The sequence below is a fragment of the Contarinia nasturtii genome, unplaced genomic scaffold (genome assembly GCF_009176525.2).
Source record: "Contarinia nasturtii isolate CC-2019 unplaced genomic scaffold, AAFC_CNas_1.1 Cnas_scaffold_78, whole genome shotgun sequence".
Classification (NCBI taxonomy): domain Eukaryota; kingdom Metazoa; phylum Arthropoda; class Insecta; order Diptera; family Cecidomyiidae; genus Contarinia; species Contarinia nasturtii.
Window position 1 is genome coordinate 2513583 of NW_022197436.1, and position 22303 is coordinate 2535885.

General features: G+C 33.7%; 1 protein-coding gene across 5 annotated transcripts; it reads left to right on the forward strand.

Moving 5' to 3' along the window:
- Positions 1–406: 406 nt before the first annotated feature.
- On the forward strand, positions 407–17894 carry LOC116345360 (tubby-related protein 4). Of its 5 annotated transcripts, XM_031774692.1 has the most exons (12): positions 596–958; positions 1149–1237; positions 4671–5057; positions 9942–10106; positions 10255–10437; positions 10513–10786; positions 10868–11376; positions 11450–11678; positions 11756–12217; positions 12321–14554; positions 14763–14954; positions 15134–17894. In XM_031774692.1, the coding sequence occupies exons 3-12, from the start codon at positions 4962–4964 to the stop codon at positions 15248–15250; spliced, it is 4461 nt and encodes a 1486-aa protein (XP_031630552.1). In that variant the 5' UTR covers positions 596–958; positions 1149–1237; positions 4671–4961; the 3' UTR covers positions 15251–17894. The 5 variants fall into 5 exon arrangements, with proteins under 5 accessions (XP_031630873.1, XP_031630552.1, XP_031630639.1 ...); XM_031775013.1 differs by lacking the exons at positions 596–958; positions 1149–1237 and adding an exon at positions 407–555; XM_031774779.1 differs by lacking the exon at positions 1149–1237.
- The last annotated feature ends 4409 nt before the right edge of the window (positions 17895–22303 follow it).

A 22303-nucleotide genomic window follows, 5' to 3' on the forward strand; every position in this document is an offset into this window, starting at 1 on the left:
TTAACATCGACCGAAACCGAAAAGTTTCAAAGCAACATTCAAATCTTCCAACTAAACGTAATATATAGAAAATTCGTTTTGCTGTTTGAAGAAAAAACGAAAAAAAAAAATTATGTCGAAAAAAAACCGTAGCGATGTGCTTTATCTCGAAAACATCTCGGTATATCTAAACTGGCTATCGTCATTGACGTTAGGGGATGTAGTACGAATGCCACATCATATACACAGCATATAAGCTGCACATGCGTGCGGCCCGTCACCATAAACAACAACACCACCACCACCACAATGTATTCTCTCCCTTTTTATGAGAGTGTGTATGCGAATGAAAAATGCCGAAACTGAAAATGAAATTTTCAACCCTCGTCTCCATATTTCCACATTTAGATAATCGATAAAGCGAATAGGGAACGGCTGTGTGCATCGACTGAATTTTTCTTATTCAGTTTTTAATTTGACGTTTGTACGACGACACATCTTTATCCAAAAAAAAAAAACTATTGCATACGCGAAATTCTCTTATCGTGTGGTGCATGTGAGTGAGAGTGAGAGAAAGTGCGTGTAAATATTGGAGTTTTTCTTCGATTTTTACGTTTTGTTTTCCATTATTATGATTTAAACTTTTATTCGATAAAACTAAAGAAAAATGGGAAGAAATCATAAACAAAACATTTGATTTCTTATCATATTCGTAGTGAATTACTTTGAATCTTGTCATTTTAGATCATTTTTTTTTCTTTTTTAGTTCAAATTAGAAAGAACAAAAATACAATTTTCGAATCGGAAAAAATAATAAAGCAGAATGTGTGTGAATGTGTGAGAAAGTGAGACAAAAATCAAATCTAGATTTACTACAGATATTCTAAATAGTTGACAATTTTTACGCAATACACAAAAAAACACACATCAGAGGAGAGAGAGAGAGTGAGTGTGTTGGCTTACCAAGTATTGGCGACATGTAAGTCTTCGAAAAACTAAAAAAAGAAAATTTCAGTTTTTGTTCTCGTTCATTCATCTGCGTATGTGAATCCCTCTCATTCGATGAAATAGTTCTCTCATTAAAAAAAAAAACAAAACCATTAGTGTTATTATTTTTTCGTTGTTGTTGTTGTTCTTGTTGTTATTTTGTTGGTTATGACATCGACCAGAATTACATTCGTAACACTCCAGATAAGCAGCACAGGAACTCTCAACGAAACAAATAGCCTGACAACAATGATACTGCAATGAATAAGAGGTATGTACGAGGGTTGCTCCATAATTTTTTTTAAAAACATATATAACACAGTTGTTTTTTGTCGAAAATGGTTTTATTGTTTTTCAAAATATTCCCCGAGATGATCGATACACTTTTGCATTCGATGAAACCATTTGTCATAGCATTCGTGCCACTCCGAAACTGATATCTCCAAAACGTGTGTTTTGAACGCTTCAACTGCTTCTTCTGGTGTCGAAAATCGTTGACCACGTAGTTTTTTCTTCACGCTTGGGAACAAAAAAAAGTCATTGGGTGCCAGGTCAGGACTGTACGGTGGATGACCCATCAGTTCGATGTTTTGACCGGTCAAAAATCGAGTAGTTTGAAAAGATGTGTGAGAGCTCGCATTATCGTGATGAAGAATTATTTTGCGACGGTGGTTGTTTTTTCTTATTTCACCAAACACTTCGGGCAAACAAATGGTGGTATACCAATCAGAATTGACGGTCTTACGATCCTCTAGTGGAACGGTTGCCACATGACCACTTCTCCCGAAAAAACAGGCGACCATTCGCTTCGAAGTGCTTCTTGCTCGAACAACTTTCGTTGGGTTATCTTCATTTTGGAAGACCCATACAGTCGACTGCTGTTTCGTTTCGGGCTCATAGGCATATATCCACGATTCGTCACCAGTGACGATTTTATTAACGTCTTTTGAAGCACCACGATTGAATTTCTTGAGCATTTCTTCACACCAACTCACACGAGCCATTTTTTGTTCATCGGTCAATTTATGTGGGATCCAACGAGAGCAAATCTTTTTTACGGCTAAATGTTCATGCAAAATTGTATGTATGCTGTGGGATGAAATGCCCAAAGATGCCTCAATCTCACGGTAGGTCACATGACGATCTTCCATAATCAGTTTTCTGACAGCATCGATGTTTTGTGGCACAACAGCCGATTTTGGACGACCTGTATGAAACTCGTCTTTGAGCGAACTACGACCGCAACGGAATTCTCGGTACCAGTTATAAATTGTCTGAAGGGTTGGTGCTTCATTGCCAAAGGCCAAATGAAGTCGATCGAAACACTGTTGTTGAGATAATTTACTTCGAAAATCGTAGTAAATCATTTTACGAAAATCTTCACGTGTAAAATTCATTTTTTTGTTGAGTCGCAGTTTACCAGTCACTGTAAACAATACAAATAGCGTTCGTACGACAAAAGGTTCAGGGCACGAATACATACCAAAACATCAAACTTTACGAATATGACAATGGTTTACATCGGGCAACACTATAAGTACCATTTTAAAAAAAATTATGGAGCAACCTACGTATGAATACATCATAACAATGCAATATCGTTTTACATAGATTCGGTAATGGGATTTGCTTGGCGAAGCTTATCTCTATCATGCTGTATCGTGTTGTTGCTACACACATTGCAATGGATTAATTATTCGAATTGTTATTATTGATGTTGATGTGTGGTTTGATTGGCAAATTTGTTCTGTTAGCCGCATCAACATAAGCCTGTGTCAATGTCGATATAGAGATTAAATTTTATTTAAGGTTAAGGCACTCGCATTGGCATCGGGCCGCAAATTTTAGTTTTGCACATTTCAAGTGAAATTTTTCACACTCGCACGCAAAATGTGCATTTTGAATGTAGCAAGCGCTAGAGATTGAGAGGATGAGGATTGAATAAGAGACACACACAGGGTCGAGATCCAACGCTTTTAAGTAATATGTGTTTGTATATATTGTATTCTCCTTGTTCAGATGAGCGTAAATACAAAAACCATATAAACGTTATGTATTCGGTTGCCATTCCTTTGGAGTCTGCACACATTTTTTTTTATTTGAGCTATTTGAATGTCGCAATCAAACGCATTCATTTCAAATTCATTGTCTTATTCGGACTGAAAATAATTCACGATGGAAAACAATTCAACGAATAAGAAACATTGGCTCGGGCAGCAGCTCGTAAGTAAATTATAACATTTAAAGTTATTTATGTACGAATGTAGAGCCAGCAAAAAATTCATTTCAGAAATATACCAGCGCCCAGAAAAAAGCACACACACCTGTTTGAAAAGAATGGCCATGTTGAGTGTTGTTGTTGTATTTTCAGTCTTCATTGTCTTTCGCTGGAGTCTGAAATAAGCTTATGTACATATATATTTTGAAGGCAAAAGAAAAAGAAAAAAAATGAGAGTCTTGAAATTCGAAGCTTACTTTTAATGAAAAATGAATTACAACTGCAATATGCCAAAGGCTATGTCCAGCCGTCTATTGAAACCATTCAATTTGTGTAGTATTTTCTTTCTGAACAGACATTGTCCATTCAATGATATTTTCTACCTCAGAATTGCACACACACACACAAAAACAAGTGAAACAAAGTTAAAATCGTTAATTCCTTATATTTCTTACCGCAAATGAACACTAATTTGCATAACATAAGCCAATGAAACTCCGACAGATTGCGAATTTGAAACGAAACAAATGGATTTACGTATATATTCCATAAATAAGCGGAGCGATGTGATTTACTTTAAGGATTTCATTCTTTTTTTCCAAAGCTTTTGTTTCCTTCTAACTGCCACGTTTAAATTCAAGGCAAAATGTCAATTTGTATGATATAACATTCAAGCAGGCACATGAAATCTTAAAGGTTTCACTTTTTCATCAACGGGCCGAAAAAGTGCAGAAACTAAATTTCACTGTCAAGCATACTTTTTCGTATTATCTTTTTATTGGTTCATGCGAAATAATGTAAACATAAAGAACACCAAAACAAGCCGCGTTACATTCAACTATATGGATTGAATTACGAGCAAGCGTCAATTAGTGACAGTGTTAATACGCAGTGTATTTACACAATGTCACACACAACGCACACAATAAATACATATGTATTCAAATTGTGTACGTGCACGTTGTAATGTCATACACAATGATATTTTACATAATTTTCGTCGTTTTATTCAAGCAAATGATGCGGTCGCGTAGATTACGATTGGACCTTCTGCATGTTCACATATTCAGTATGTACTTGATTGCAATTAAAACTGCAAACAATTAATTTATATATATATTGTCAGTAAATTAACCAAACATTTTTATACACTTTTAATATTTTATAACGCGAATAGATGTAGTGTTCACAAAATTAATAAGATTGAGTTTTTTGCATAATAATTACTTGGTTGCACATCGTATCAATCATCACCGTATTGAATGAACGGCTTAAAATATTGAATGCAGTGCGACATAAAGATTATAAGTATGCCATTGCCACACATACACTGAGTGTTTTGTGTTTTGCTTCGTGTTTTTTTCTGGTTTGATATAAACAAAGCGATTCACTTTGATAAACATTGTGCATTGTTTTTGATTTGAAAAAAACCGCCAAATTACGGTTTCGAGTAAGCTAACACATTTGTTTATTCATTTCTTTTCAGATAATCAACGTGTGGTTGGCTTAAACGATTTTCCGAGAACGTCAAACGATCACATCAACCAAATCCCATGGAACAAAAACCAAATTATGGAAAACATTTGGCGATTCTTGTGATTCCGAACAAAAAATAAGAGAAAAAGAAAATAACCAAAAATAAAACAATAACCAACCCAACGGAATCGTAGCATTATACATTACAAAACGATATAGCTAGAGAGCGTATAGTGCAAAATTGCTCATCAGTGTGCACGCGGCAGTTAGTCTATTTTACAATATAGTTTAGGTAGAAAAAATGCATTTACACTTTGAAAAAAGTACGAATGCAAAATGTGATTGCTCAATAGTTTCGCTATCGTGGATGGGAAAAGTTCCTGACAATGTACCGGAGGTAAGTGCAAAGAATTTTTTTGTATTTGTGTGTTTTTTGCGAGTGAATTGTTGTTGCCAGACTGAATTGTATTCGTTGGACAAAAGTTATTGAAATTGAATTGACGACGTCATTCATTTCCATAGAATTGATTGGTATTGTCCCTTTCGATGACATTCAATGCAAACATAACAATGAAAACTAAATATAATTATCATTATTGATTCATCATTGATTTTTATTTGCAATTCTTGAAAGAGTTTTCTTTTCCTTCGAATTCGATTTGAACGTAAATAAAGAGTGGACGTTTCAACGTTTTATGTAGCGAACAGCGATTAAATATTGTTTTCGATTTGTCTGGGCCATTAATTGAATGTAGGCCAACCCAAATAATTACGAAGGAAACACTCTTTAAAAGGAAAGTTCCATTAAATGTGGACATTTTTGTTTATATAAGATTGCGAATCGGCGCAAAATTATCGAAATTACTGAAAGAAGCAAACAAAAGCAATTTTTTATCGAGCAGAGAATACCGTCAGATGGATCTATTAGCTATAGATGTATCAGATATAAAGCGATAAATAAAGAACCGATAAGAAGCGTATAAATCTATTTGACAGTATGCTCTGTTGTTGAGCAATTATTCTTGCTTCGGTCAATTATGTTCGTTTGCTTTCAACAAACATGTTTTCTTTTGAAGACGGAATGCGCTTCGACATCAAAAATAGAAGAAACGAATCTTATTTTTAAATCAACGTTTGTTTATTACATTTTATTCGAAATTCATGTTGTGTTTTTCTTCGGACCAAATGTTGATAGCATGAAAAAAAAAATGATATATTTACAGAAACTCAACATTCTGTGAGTATCGTTCGTTCCGACGAAATCCCAATTCGCGCGAAAGAAATGGATCGTGTGGTTAACGAGTATCAAACAATTCATAAACTGTCCAAAACTGATTGGTCTGAGCGTTTGATTGAAAAAACGCGCTAATATGATTAAGCGCTCCTCAAAACCACCAGACGCATGAATTATTTAATACTCATATATCGATCGCATATTCATGTCTACTACATTTTGTTTGCGCGTAAAATTTCCAAATTTCCATATATACAGTGTGAATGAGTTTGTTTATTGATTGTAAATTGTAACGACTTTGTTGGTTAGCATTGGCATCGATATTCTATGCATGAGGTGGACACCGAATGGTGAACACGAATAAGATTATGAGAAATAGCTGAACAAAAGCATTTATTATCTGTGAATCACTTGCGTTCTTTTCTTTCTTTCAAATTTTCACAAAATTTCTTGATGGCCAACCAATTTTCACTTGAAGTTAATATCAAATCACATTTTTTTTTACTTAAATCAATCTATCTATTTTTTTTGCTATGGCGAAGCGAACACATACTGCGATGTGATGACATCGCAAATTGCAATTCATTTTTAATGGTATTTCATTCGTTCTAGATTGTCGTAATTAGACGCTGAAATAATTTTTTTATAAATGAACAACAAACCTGCCTGATTAAATTTCATTTTTGTTCAGATTTTATCTGGAGCATGCAATTGTTGGCTATCTTGTGAGCGCTCTACCATTAAGTGAACACGTAGATTGTGTAATCATTTACACTCGACATTTATATATAAATGTAAAAAAAACGTGTCATAAAAACGTCAATGCATGTCACATTGCATGGCAAATCAGACAGGAAAGGAATGAAAAATCAGTTTCTGTGAAGTGAAAAATGGTTTGCCATTTGAATGTTAAATAATAACATTAAAAATGATTTTTCATTCGAAACAACAGAAAAAAAAACATGAAAGGCCATGATTCTCCAAAACCATGAGTTTTTTTCCACGGATCATCAGATCTGTGCATCGTTTACGCATTATGTATCAAGTCTATTTATAAACGGCGAGTGATTTGGTGCTATAAAAGTGTCGAATAGACTTAAGTCTATATTTACACAATTATTGAAATTCTAGCTATTGAATTCATACATTCCACAGTCGTCGGCGCCTTATCTCCGATTCTCTTGGTTCGTTCTCATCCCAATTGTCTTGCAGAGCATGAAATCACACTTGTGTCGATTCTTTAAGCTTCGTCAATGACAATTTCATGCTCTGATGTCTTGGAATAAAAAGAAATTCTCAACCCAAAAGAGGAAATTGATACTTACGTACGTTTTTTCCTGGCTTTTTTTTTATGGCTCAGCACTTGTTCAAGTGGTGCACTTGCATATTATGTCACTTAAAAGTGAAGTTGCAACCATTAATTCGAATCACTTGAAAATTCTATCGACATTTTGCCCTGGATTATTTATAAATACTGTACGCATAGTTGGTGTTAAGCGCTTGCAAATAATAATGTCTAATGGTTTTCAATTATTTTCACACACTGTCGAACGTCAAAATTTTGTTATGTGCAAAATATTGAATCGTTCAATGACATTGATGATTTGCAGGCAGGATATAATTTAATTCACACTTACGTCGCTGCTACATGACCGATTCACCGTTCTACCCGATAGGCGTGGAAAATTGGATAAACAAAAAGCGTTCAATATACTCTAATGCGACCATAACATACGTGCGTACAATTTGCGCAAAATACTGCCGTGATTTTTTTTATTAAGTGAATCGAGACGAACCATTTCCCATTTCAGATTTTTCTATAATTTCAAATCATGACTGTTGGCTGGCATACCAAATTGGCTGGATAAAATGTCTTGACGCTGTATTCGGTATCTCTCTCTCTCTTTCTAGTTTTTGTGGGTACGATATGTTTGTTTTTTGCAAATGGAGGGTGGATGTTTTATTCAATTTTCATTGAACCAACCCGCTTGGTATATTTGCATGCAGCTCTCATATTAAAATAAATTGTACAGGTGTTACCATAATGGTGTCGGAATCATTTTATATGACACAGCACTTGATGACATAAAAAAAATGAGAATGAAGAAGACGAAAGTGGAAAAAAAAATTAAAATGCAAATCGAAATTGGATTATTTTGCGGAAATGTATATAATCCGCACCGAATCAACTGAATTTCTTGGCCAAATGAAAATGCTTGATTGCAACTGCTTCACAGCACGTTTTCTCATTGCAACGAGCCAATAGAACACATAATAATAATTGACGTCAAATGCCTTTGAAAATAGTTTTCGTTTGCATGTCTGTGTGTGTGAGAGAGAGAGAGAGCTCTATGACGATGAAGATCGTACCAGGCCATGCCATGCCAACCATCATTCATAATAGAATGATGAACGGAATTGTGCAATCTCTTTATTTTACTTGAATTTATTTATAGAATTGAATACATTTTGCACATTCGACCAGCGGAAACGAAGAGGGTCAGGCGCAATGGTAGACAGGAATGAATGCTGATTTGTATAGATTTCTTTCGTTTTGTATTTTCAGCGTTCAAGCTTTTATAATCAATACTTCTTTTTTTGTTGTATATGAGAAAATTCAAGCTACATAACATAAAATGAAGGTTACCGTAGTCGAGTTATTGCCATGTTTGTTTGTTTGTTGCTTCAGTTTATTTATTTTAAGGTGACCCAGGATCATTTAAATTAAAATAATCGTGTGTATAGGTCAATCATATAAATGCAATAAATGTATTGTTAGTTTTTTTTTTTAATCTCCTTCGGTCAATCGAAAGTTTATGTTTTTTTTTTTTGCTACGATTCAACCAGTGAGAACGTTCATCGCTTTATTAAGCCATTTTCCCCGGTGCATCATAAAACACAAATTATCATTGTTCGAGAGAGAAAAAAAAACGAGAAAAACGGACAGAGAACGAGAGGTGGAGTTCCAATCGTATTTTACTTGCCGTTTTTTTCTTTGCTGAGTTAGCACTTTTTGTACTACTATGTATACATAAATTTAATATTCAATTAAATTGGCCAATTCTAATAGATTATGGATGTATTGAAGCATTTAACGCTATAAACTTTTTGCACTTTTGATGAAATGAAAAAAGTTACGCAGTTTGGTTTTGTTCTTTTGGATCGCAACTTTTCCAATGATTTCGATTTTAGTGCAATTTGCAGTAGTAGGAAGTAATTTTAAGATTTAAAAATAAGTTACATTCATACAAGGCTAACTACACTTATTTTTAAATCTTAAAATTAATTACCTTGCTAATTTTATTTCGCGGTAGAGCGTGATTATTTGTTTGCTGATTGTGATCCCACTTGGGATTTCCACATAGTCTATTCTTAACTGTCATTATAGTGACAAGGGCATTGGTTTTGATTGGTCTGAATGGAAACAAACTCTCCTTTTACACTAGATAAAGACTGTATGGAGGCTCAGTTTTGACAGCCCCATCCAAAGCCCTTCAACACCTATGACAAGGAGGCGATTGATTTTGAAACTTAAAAAAAATGTGAAAGAAAAAATACGAAATTTTGATGTGCTCATTTATTCTCAAACTGATTATGTTGAATTTTCTGAGTAATTTAAAGCCGATTCAGTCTCTGTTTTGAATTACGGCATTAAAAATGGTTAATAAATGAATATTCGTGCTGTACAAAAACTGGCAAACATTTTTGTGCAATAAATGTTTTGTCGAAGTTTGACATCGGTCGGAAATTGACTTCTCATCCAGATTTTGCTCTATCGAATGTAAGATCAACTTTTCGCCATTCTTTCCGTAGTTGAAAGCTTATTTTTGCTTGTTGTTCCATCCATCGAGGGCATTTATCGATTTTTAAAGTGTTTTCCCGAGCGCACCATAAAAAGAAATTAACAGCAAAAGTCAACAATTTTCTTGCCTTTGTTTGTTTGTTTGTTGTACCGTATATGTGTGTGTGTGTATGTCTGTGCATTTTTGTTGCCATCGTATATACATTGTACAATGAATAATCAATTAAATTGGATATATATTTCAGGAGGATGGTTGGAAGCTGACGAGAAGTAATTACTATCAGGAGGGATGGTTGGCAACGGGAAATATTCGTGGTATTGTTGGCGTTACATTTACAACATCCACGAGCAAAAAGAATATGGACTATCCGTTGCGAACTAATTACAATTTACGAGGCCATAGATCAGATGTAAGCACTTTGTTCTCCTTTTATTCTCATTTGTGTACTAAACCAAAGAATAAAACTGAAAATTGTTTGTTTCTATTTCTATTTTAAGCTTTTATCGAAATGATAATAATTTGCTTCGTGTATATTTTTTTTCTTCATTTTTACATAGGTAACATTAGTGAAATGGAATGAACCATACCAAAAGCTAGCATCTTGTGATAGCACTGGTATCATATTCGTATGGATAAAATACGAGGGTAGATGGTCGATTGAATTGATAAATGATCGAAATACGCCTGTTACTCACTTTTCATGGTCTCACGATGGCCGTATGGCACTCATATGCTATCAAGTTAGTGCCGAAGCTAAAATGAAACTAAATCGATAAAAACTAAAAAAAAAAAACAAATTCTTAATTTGATTATAGGATGGATTTGTATTGGTTGGTTCTGTGGCTGGTCAACGGTATTGGTCATCTATGTTGAACCTGGATTCGATAATAACGTGCGGCATTTGGACGCCCGACGATCAGCAAGTGTATTTTGGCACGGCGCATGGTCAAATTATCGTAATGGATGTACACGGTGCCATGGTATCACAAGTTCAATTGTATGCTGATATGAAAATAACATCGATGGCATGGTCTTGTGAAAAATTCAAAATGGAAGAAGGTGAAGATGATCCCGGTGTCACCAATGCAGGTAAAATAATTGTTTTGAGGCTGAAAACCTTGAAATTTTCACCAATATTGGAATTTAATGCAAATGCTTTATCGAAATCAGGCAAACGAAATTTTGTGCTAGCGGTTAGTTTTGAAAATGGATTCATTTATTTGCTCAAATCATACGATGATGTATCACCTGTTCACATAAACACTGAGATGAATGGATCAATTGGTTTCGTAATGGAATGGAGTAATGCACAAGAATTATTGGCCGTTGCCGGCACACTTAGCCAGTCTGTACAGCCATTAGATTCACAAGGAGCCCTTGTTTTCCATAATGTTGTTAAATTTTATACTGAAACCGGATATCATTTGTATACGGCACGTATTCCAAGTACAAGCAGTCCAGTATCGGCGCTCACATGGGGACACAGTGATAAACGACTATTCATTGCAACGGGTAACCAAGTGCATATTGCTTGGGTGAGCCGAAAAGTGGCAACATTACAACTATTATGCCGATTACAAGTACAAAATTGTATTGGATCCGAATTAATGGTACCGAAATTACCGCTGCCATCGAGAATAAAATCTCTCATCACAAATATGTACTCACAAACAATACGGGTAATTTAATAAATCGCAAAGAAAAAATGCAATATTTCTCATGTAATTGATTGTTGATTTTGGTGGATTTCAGTGTTGTGTACCAAATATGAAGTCATTAAGAGAATTTGTATCGCGCCCACCATCGTGTTCAACTCGGCTACATTGCACCATGATTCGTCACGACGAAGAAAACAATGTTGGATCGGGCGTATGTTATACACTGTATTTAGAGTACTTGGGTGGATTGGTGCCGTTGTTGAAAGGCAAAAAGACATCAAAAATTCGTCCCGAATTCGTAATTTTCGATCCACAAGTATCAAGTAAGGAAGAGAAAACAAAAATATGATGAATAAAAGAATTTCAAATGTCGTGCATTTTATTTTTGTTCCATTTGCAGCAAATAACGTTTTCCATCAATACTCCGAAAATGGATTTGAAGCAAAAAGTTCTTCGGATTCGAGTGGCTCAACTATAAACTGTGATCATAGCGATTCTTCCGATAGTGAAATTGAAAACCGAGACCGAAATTCACCGCGGTTGCGTCGCAAATCACCATTCCAATCGAAACAATCAAATCCAAATAATGAACGAACCGCAACCACAAACGCAAATGCCACAAATGACACAAACGATCCAAATGATGATTTAGCGTATGTAGATACATTGCCAGAAGAAGTGAAATTGGTGGAAGTGACATCAAATTTATGGGGTACAAAATTCAAAATTCATGGTTTGGCCAAAACTGTACCAGCCAATCTCGGTCAAGTCACGTACAAAACATCATTTTTACATTTACAACCGCGTCAAATGACACTGGTTATAACCGAATTGCGCGACGATTTCCCATCACATTACAAAAGTATGTATTAAATTACAAAAAAAGTGAACTATTTCAGCATGAATTTATGATGACGTCTTTTTGTTTTGTTTTGTTTTCATTTTTTATTTTTCGCATGATTTAGATGATGAAATGGAGTCGGATCAAAATTTCAATCCAAATGTTTTCTCAGAAGATGAAGATGAGCAATCGGCTATGAATCAAAAACGTTTGAATGCAAACGATACAGCACCGATGATAGCTCCAATGTCACCGCGACCAAATCGTTTTCCATCCCGTTCGAAAAATGGTAATTTAACGAAAATGGAAAAGAAAAACTTACTCGGTCCACTCGCAAAGGCTGAAATGTACGAAGAGGATGGCATTACAAATGAACAAAATGTAGAAAATCAACAATTACAGTCCAAACCAATTCGTCCAAAGCATATAGAAACATCAATTACATCGAGCTGCCGACCAGGTCCTAGTTATAGTAGTTTTGTAGCTCAGTATAGTCGATCATCGTCAAATGGTAGCGGGCAATCACGACATGCCATTTCACCATTGTGTTGTGAAGGTTCGGTGCCAACATTGCAATCGCCGAAAAATGCGGTTGGGCCAAGTGATACAATTTTCGAGCGCCCACCAGCCCTTCAAACTACAGCTATTATTAATTATCCAAATAATAATGACTACACAACCAGCATTGTTCACACAAAAAACAGCATTCCGAATGACATTCAATCGAAATCGAACGCACAAAATTCACATTTATCCAATAATGGGTGTGCTCCGATAACTAGAGATAATGGAAGATATGGTCGCACAATATCATCATCATCAAATTCGTCTTCGTCGTCGTCATCAACAGCAGCAGCAGATCGATTGCAATCAAAGAAAAAAGAGTTACAGTACATTGACGATGAATTACCGCCGATACCACTGTGCACACCACCACTGCCACCATCAGCAGCATCAACATCAGCAACAGCATCATCGTCGTCAGCAAACGAAACGAATATGCACCGAACAACAACGGTGGTTTCCATTTCGCCGGCATGCATAAATATGTCGATGACGCGCAGTTGCAGTGTTGGTTATCTCGATTCGGTTGATACACCATCCGATGAAGCATTGTCAATTCTTCGAAAAGAAACACCCAACAAACGGCTTGTGCTCGTTGATCGAAAACCAAATAAGAAAACCAAACAAACGGAAAATCAAACGAAAAAAATGAAATTGATTAAGTGTGGCAAATCAAAAAGCTTAGATTCATGCGATCTTAAAGAGATTCCAATGAAAGCAAATGTAAATGATGGTGCAAATGTAATGCCAAAACTATGCGAAGGTCATGAATCGGAAACCGATTCACCAATTCATGTGAAAAAAGTTCCACCAAAATTAATCGAAACTTCAATTATTGGCTCATTATCCAATGCCACTGAGCAGCTGTGTCTAAACTGTAACAATGCTGCAAAATTGATGCAGTGTGAACAATGTCGAAAAACGTCCACAAACGTAATCGTTGATCAAATTAAGACTGTTTCGAATTCATCAAGTAGCAAGTCATCAATCTCCTCATTCACCGAAAACACACCAAAAACACCATCCAAATTGGATCACATGCTCACCGATGCGATTAAAGCGGGTAGCAGCAGTAACGGAAACAACAACCAAACTGGCGGCACTAGTAGCAGCAGCAGCAGCAGCAGCAGTAGCACCCGAAATAAAATCGAACGCAAACCAAAACCACAAAAGAAAAATACGGAAGTTATAACGAGTTACACGGATAGCCCATTATTTTCAAAGAAACATCGATTTGGCGAAGAGGCCAGCAATTCACGCTATTCTAGTTCAGACACCCGATCATCGCCATTGTTATGTCGTAAATTTGAAAGTGGTATCAGCTTATTGAAGCAATTTTCCGAAGCACGGAAGCGTAAAAAAGAAGAAAATCTGCAATTGATTAAGGCCGATTCACAAAGTGATTTGCAACAAAGTTCGTCAAATGAAACAAAAACAGCACCTGTGGCACTTCATACACAAGCTTTAACCACATTAGAAAATATTATAAGTCGGTTACGTGACCTAGACGATAATCATAGCCGAATGAATGCGCCAAATTCACCACAGCACAGTCGATATCCTCGCAGTTCGCCCGCATCACCGGCAATGAGCAAAAAGAGTAAACGGAATTCAAGCACATCGCCCATTCGTCATCTACTCAATTCGCCATTATTGAATCGAAAGAATCGCAAAAAACAACATGCCGAAAGTTCGGACGATGAATCACATAACAATTCAAATGAAGATAGCCCGGGTAAATATAACAGCTACCGTGACTTGGAAACATTTCAAAAAGCACAACTCCGTCAAAAGGTACGATTTTGGTTTTTGTTCTCTTCTATCTTACATTTAAAAGAGAGCGCGCACAACAAAAACCATAATATAATAGAGTTATTGTTCTCTGTCGCTCTCTCTCTCTCTCTCTCACACACACACTCTTACTTTCATATATATATATGAATAAATCGATTTAAATTCCTTCTTCATACTTTTTATTTTTGAAACTTAAATTTTCCAACAGTTAAAACGCGGAAAAATTGAACCGAATGGAACGCCAACCGTGACACAACCGGCCCCATTGCGTCGCGAATTTGTAATGCACAACAAGGCACCCATGTGGAATGAAAACAGTCAAGTGTACCAATTAGACTTTGGGGGTCGTGTTACACAAGAATCGGCAAAAAACTTTCAAATCGAATTTCGTGGCAAACAAGTATGCAAATCCATTTTTCACTTTATCTAATCGCATTCTCTCGATCAAAAATGAAAATTTATTTTACCAAATTCGTCCAAGTGCAGCCACTCTGCAAAAATGAAATGACTATGTATAATTTACTTGCTAACTATTTTTTCTTTAAATTCCTTTTTTTCCTATCTTTTCTTTAAAACTAGGTCATGCAATTTGGAAGAATCGATGGAAATGCTTATACGCTTGATTTTCAATATCCATTCTCAGCATTGCAAGCGTTCTCCGTTGCGTTGGCAAATGTAACTCAACGTTTGAAATAGATTCAACCATTTTACATTACGTATTTATATATATACACTGAACAAATTAAAGAACTAGCTGACTAATGCAAAAGACACACAGATAGAATGAAAAACAAGAGAAAAATCAATGGAAGAATATATATTTTTTATACAATCAACAGAACAGACTGTATGTGCGTGTATTTGTAGCACTTGTGAATCGTTATTTGTTTCATTTTTAAAGAACACAAAAGAAAACTATATACACTATAAAATGTGACTGCTCGGCGTGCATCAATTCAAACTCTGTGTTCACATTTGACACAGAAATCGAAAATGGATAAGAAACTTTCTTTTCCCCGTTAATTAATCACAATTTTTTTTTTGCATTTCAACTATAGATTCTATTACGATAACAAATTCTTTGAGGCGAGACGCATTCTCTCGACATCGATAACATAAATCATGTGTGTGTGTGTCATGTCATGACACATTGACATAAAAAGGGCCATGCAATTTGTATGCATAAAATGTTTTATTCGTTTTTTTTTGCTTATGAGCTATTCGATTTGGTGTTGCGAAATCAAGAGCAAGGAATTGCGAAATCAAAATACAAAAAAAGTATATATGTATTTGTAATGATTCTTGGAATTTAATTTTAAATTCAATGTTATGTAAGAGATTCGATATTCAATGTTTGCCGAACGCTCTTTGACAAAGAACAAACAAACCTTTATCTTGAGCTTATTTTCAGTGGAACGCCCACATTAAAAGTGGTTCTACGACCTTCCTTTGATTCATTTTCTTTCAAGAAGCACGATTTCTTCTTTATGTCGTGCCTTTTAAACGCTTTTACTGTTTTGTTTGTAAAGTAAATCGCAGAGAAGAAAAAAAAACGCAAATGAGAATAATTTGCAGCTGATTATTATGCATTTAAAATATGAAATTTATAAAATGTGTGTGCAATGACGTCAAAAGTGAAATCAAAGATTTCATAATGTATGCATGATGATATGCATTAGATTGAAATGAGCCGTCGAATATGGATGATCAACGAATAAGTTTCATATGCCGTTAATTAATCTGTATTCTTTCAATTCTCAATTTCTCATAAATTTTGGATTATGTTTTTTATTGGGTCGGAGACATTTTTCACGAAATTCTTCTAAAACCAATAATTTTTTGATGACGAAAGAAGCAAATAGAAGTCGTGCTTTATTTCATATAAGCATTTAACAAGTCAAGCGAAATCGCAAATGTGTTATTTCACGAAAAAGAAGTTAGTCTTTCGAAGTACGTATGTTTTTTTTTCTTCGCCTATTTATGCTTATATTTATGTTTGTTTCAAATTGACACAAAAAAATGAAAACATACCATTTTGTGAGAATAGGGACCGAGTTTATATAAAATTGCTTCGATTTTTCATGGGATTTTATTCCAAATAAAAAAATGTCCATTTTTAGTGTCTGTTAATGAACCTATTAAACTTTTTTAAAACAAATATTATAGTGTGATTATAAAAACTTAACCAAAAAAAAATTAAATTATTATAAAAAAAAATTGCTAAAAAATAATCTTCATGCCATGCAATGATTTTTGCATTAAAAATTCGAAATTTTAAAATTTCCGTAAAATATGTGCATTAAATGTTTGCTTTTTGTTTGCATTAAATTAAAACAAAACAAAAAACACACCGAATCGATTTAATTATTAATGTTAATGTTTTCATTTTATTTTGTAGTTGTTGTATTAAGTGTTGAGCATACTGCGTCTCAAAGCGATTTAAAATCATTCGATAAACTGAACAAAAAAAAATCGTAACAAAAGAGTATATTTGTATTGTGTAATACATATACAAAACCTAGCGAAATTTCATTAAAAAAATGCGTTTTGTTCATAGGCTAAGTACAAAAACATTGCTCATTAATTCAATTAATTTGATACCAAAAGACAAAAAGAGAAAATGATGAAAACGTCGCATTCTTATTTACTGACTAAGGCGAATATGGTTTTTAAATATTTATGTACGATTGGCCAATTGTTTAATAATAACTCTTTCAATTCGATGATTCAGTTCACAATAATGTGGAATAATTATATTAATTGAATCTCTTGACTAGGATTTTGCACATGTATGTTTTTTATTTTCGCACCAAATAGTTAGTCATTATCATTTGTGAAATAAAGAACAAAATGAATATTCAAAGTATATACAATACAAGATAATCAGAATAATTTTAACCATCCAGGAGGATTTAAAAAAAAATCATATGTGTTTGTTCAATTTAGCAGCAAAAAAATGACTAAAAAAATTTAAAGAAAAAATCTCTCATTTAAAATTGGATTGAAACAATAATTCACCTATGGAATTGATAAAATATTATTTTTTCTAACGTTTTTTTTTTAACCCGAAACTATGCAAACGTTCCTTAAAACCAATAGTAAATCAATCTGATGATAGTTTTACATTGTTTGCTTAGAGCAAAAACTTGTGGTACACAACTCACTAAATGACCACAATCATATGACAGAGAGCCTGAAGTAAATCTAGTTTTTTTTTAATTGAACGCCGGAGTTATGAACCACCAAATTAAAGTAACAGAAACTGATTTCAACACATGACACTATACGGGTATAGTTTTTAAAAATTAGACGGTCATTCACTGAATTAAAAAAAAAAAAACAAAACAAAAAAAATTCAATACACAAAAAAATAAGCAATTTTCTTCATGCTATTCAAATGAAATAAAGAAGGGAAAGCCATGCAATAGAACTGGATACATAAGTATCTCAAATATTTCACAAAATGTTTGATTTTGTAACAACAAAAAATGGGGACTCCGGAGGCGGACTTCAATTTTAGTATTTTAGATGGAAATATCTGAGAAATCTTTCGATCGAGTTCTATTGTATGATGAGAATCGCTTAAATGTATAAATAACCACAGTCCTTGTGAGAGACTCTGAAGAAAACTACCATTCAAACTATTCTTGATTCAAACGTCTTCGCTGGTCTTAAAAAACAAATGAATAAGTCAAGTAAACAAAATAAAAACGAATTTGAGTCTTTTGCTTCACTCACTTTTAATCCTATCAAGCTGCTGTATAAATTGAATTTAATGTTTGTCAAGCGCGCGCGTTGTTTATTATATTACATGTATGAAATTTCCAATCTTCTACAAGAAGGTACACCTATTAAGATCTTTTTCCAGCATCAACATTTGCACTATAATATACTAATATAATCGCATTAAACTTGAACATTTTGCTGTTGAAAAATTTCTTAGAAATAACCCATTATGTTTGATATAGTTTATTAACTTCTTTTGATTTTTTTGTTTTCCATTTTTATGGTACTATCATTATATAAAATGTAGCACACAATTGATACAACATTTTTTTTAAGTTCCATTGAGAGTCTGCGATTTGTCATTTTAAATTGATAAAAAAAATCTCTTTTTTTACCCCTAAAGTCTTCAAAAATCAAATTCAGCACAAAACAAAACAAGTGTCAAAATTGAATTAGATGGTAATAATTGTAACATTCGTTGAACAAAAAAAGAAACCAAATATAAATGATATAAATCAATATTTAATATAATTATTTTTAAATAAAAACTGAGAATCGGTCTGAATCAACAAAATTAACGCACGCCCATTGTTTTTTTTAGCATTCACGATTTTTGCACGATTCAGGCACGAAGACTAACGTTATTTTTAGCCAATAATTATTATTATTGAATAAATTTTTTTGTTCGTCTTTTCTTTTGCTTTCAATTAGTAAATTGAATAAATTTAAATTAAATTGTGAAGCCATTTTTAATTATATTAAAAAGAAACACTCAAATTAAAAAAAAAATACGTTGTTTTATTTTTCCATTGTCCATCTACTATATTTTTTTGGTGATTTTTGAACTTAATATAGATCTCGGACATAGCTTCTGACGTGAAGAGGAAAAAAAATAAAAGAAACGGAAAAACTCCGGGATTTGGATAGAATGGTGAAGCTGAAAAATGGAACCTTTACAATTTTGGAACGCGACCGTCAGAAGCTAGGGGCAGACACGTGGAATAGGATTAGACTTTTAGTGTAAAGATTCGAGAAATTGCAATGAAATAGCAACGCCTGTGAATAGCGAAACAGTGCATGGAAATTTCGCGTGGAATAGCGAAACAGTGCATGGAATAGCAAAAATGACTTCGATTTCACATTTGTGTTTTTCGATTATTGGAATAGCTGGATTAGTAATTTATATAGTGGATTCGGAATTTATTCTTGGTGTCTCCCCCCTAGGTCAGAAGCTATGATCTCGGATTAAAGTAAAATATAACCCTAACCATTGTATCCTTCGTTTTCGATGGACTTTTACATATATCTCCTCAAAATCTTAAGAAACAATATTTTTTGCAGGTTAAGAAATCAATTTTCCATAAAATGAATGTCAAGCTTTTCAAAGTATGAAAGTTTTCAATCGTTTAACTTTAAGCTTGTCAAACAAAAACTTACCAAACCATTCTTCATTCCCAAACCTCTGTTCCATTGGATGTATGGAAAGCATGAAAGATAAGTCTCTAGCATGAAAGGCAAGCGTTCAGGATCGCATACATTTATGCGATACATTGAATGATGCATGCATCATTTCATGCGCATCAAATAACGCTAACGCTGTCGTTGTACGTGCGGATCTAGTAGCACACGACGGTCTTGCTTTATTCAATGTATCGCATAAATGTATGCGATCCTGAACGCTTGATGAAAGGTGTCCTTTATTCTTTCCGCATTTTCTTTTTCAGCAAAAACCGTTTTGAAATCTTCAATAAAAACACAATGTTTATCCGTTTTAAAATTTTTATTCAAGTCATTTCGAAAGCGTGTCTACAAATTTGTGTCTGTTTTTGAACATTTTTTTTTGTTGTTGTTTATTTCGTTTGATTTAAATAATAATTCACTTTAAATATAATACACGACTCTTTTACGTTTGCACATAGATGAAATCCATCTACGTGCAAATCTATAGGTACCTTGTTTTTTATGTCATTGTTGTCTCTTGTTGGTGTGTGTTTGATAGCGTGATATTCCATTTTTTGTGTGGTTTCAATATAATTACAACCAAATTTTGCTAGAGTTCGTCGACTTTCATGCCGATGAGTTGGAGTTACTGGAGTTTAGTTTGCAGACGAAATTTTTTTTTAAATAATTTTATTCATGATTTTTTTTTGTTCAATATTTGTTGGGATTTTTTGTTTAATTTTTATTTTCACATTTAAATTCAGAACTTACATATTTATGTTTTTTTTTGGATAATAATTTTTCTATAATAAGTTTCAAGAATTTTTTTTTTGCGTTTCATTTTCATGGAACCATAAACACATCTCTTTAATATATTAATCATTGACCTTTTTTGTACATTAAGATTCGCTAATGGTCACGAATATGACTACGTCGTGAAAATGTATTTAGCTATTGCCTACATTCATACATGTGAAATTGATTTATAATTGTTTTGTTTGCTGAACTATTTTTTATATCTTGTTTTTAGGGGGGTGGGGGGACATTCAATTTGTTTTCCTGTATGCCTCTCTTTTTTCTTGCCTGTCTGTGTTTTTTTTGCTGCTGCTGCTGTGGTTGCGGTTTAATTCATCGAATTATTATGTATAATATGACTAAATCGCTTTCTTTGGTTTGTGTGCTTTTTATGTAGGTTTCTTTGTTTATTATTCATCTAAGTTATTTGAATACACGAAAGCGTATTAAAGTAGTTGTGTAAGTAAATCCAAATGAAATTTATTTTAAATGAATTGAATTGCCTATATGTAAATAATGTTTGTTAGCGTAAATTGTATAGTTTCATCACTGTCGAATAATATCTCATCGAATAAATGACTCATTTTTTTTCTCTGCTTTTCTAAACACACACTACTTATGCGACTGCATTACATCTGAATGAAAATATCAATAAATTTTTTGTTACTCTAGCTTTTCGCTTGGATCTTGGTGTGAAAAAAATCATCTTGGGCTTTTATCTTCATATCCACTTCCCACGTATATTTGTCAAATATAATTTATACACTAGAAAAATGATTAAGCTCATTTCATTATGTATGATTTGTTGTTGTTTAAATGCATCTCTTCTAAATGTCCATTGTTTCTTCTTTTTCTTCATTATTTTCATCATCTATTTGTAATTGGTTGCTTTATACTTGAAAAAATCAGTTTTGCAGCGTTTGATTATTCATTTTGACAAAAATTGAATAAACATAATTAGAAGAAATGTGAATTTGCACGTGTACAACATCAAATGGAGATGATTTGTGTGTGTGTTTTTTTTGTTCCTTTCTCGTAAAGAAGAGGTTTTTGTAATGAATTGTAAAAAAAAACAAGATTTGCTTTTAAAAAGGACGAGTAAAATGTGTGAAAGGACGATTTTGGAAGCAGCCCATTACAGGACAAACTCAATTTTCACGATTATAAATGAGATACAATCCACTGTGTGTATGTACAATTGCACATTTATTGTTCAGTTTCAATATTCCTGACTGAATTGAGTAACTGCCGATGGATTGTATGTCAATGCCAATGCCCAAACGCATTTGCAAACTCTAGTTGCTTCCATAATTTCATTTCTTAAACTATAGAATTGTAAATGTAAAGGTGCAACGACTGTATACACGGAAAGAGAAAATCTTTCAAAGTTTGTTGGTTTTTGTTTGTTATCTCTTGTTGAAATGGTTTCGTTTTTTGAGATAAAATTGAGATTGTTCGGTTTGAAATAAGATCAGTTTTTGTGTATGTGTGTGTGTGTCTGTGCCATTAACAGGGAACGTAGTAGATAGTTCGTTGTTTTTGTTTGTTCTTGAATAGATCTGATTGAAAACGGCAAGTATCTGAAAAAATGTCCGGTCGCCAATGGCAATGGTTGGGGGGCATGATCGACACTCTCCCCTATTAGACTACGCAACAAGAAGAAATATGTCATTGATAATTTAAATGCGTTTGCCTTTTAAATTATCATATAGATTAGGGTGTTTCTCATATCTGGATAATATGGAAAGGAGCTGATGATATCAATTTTAAGTACAAATGATTCGATGT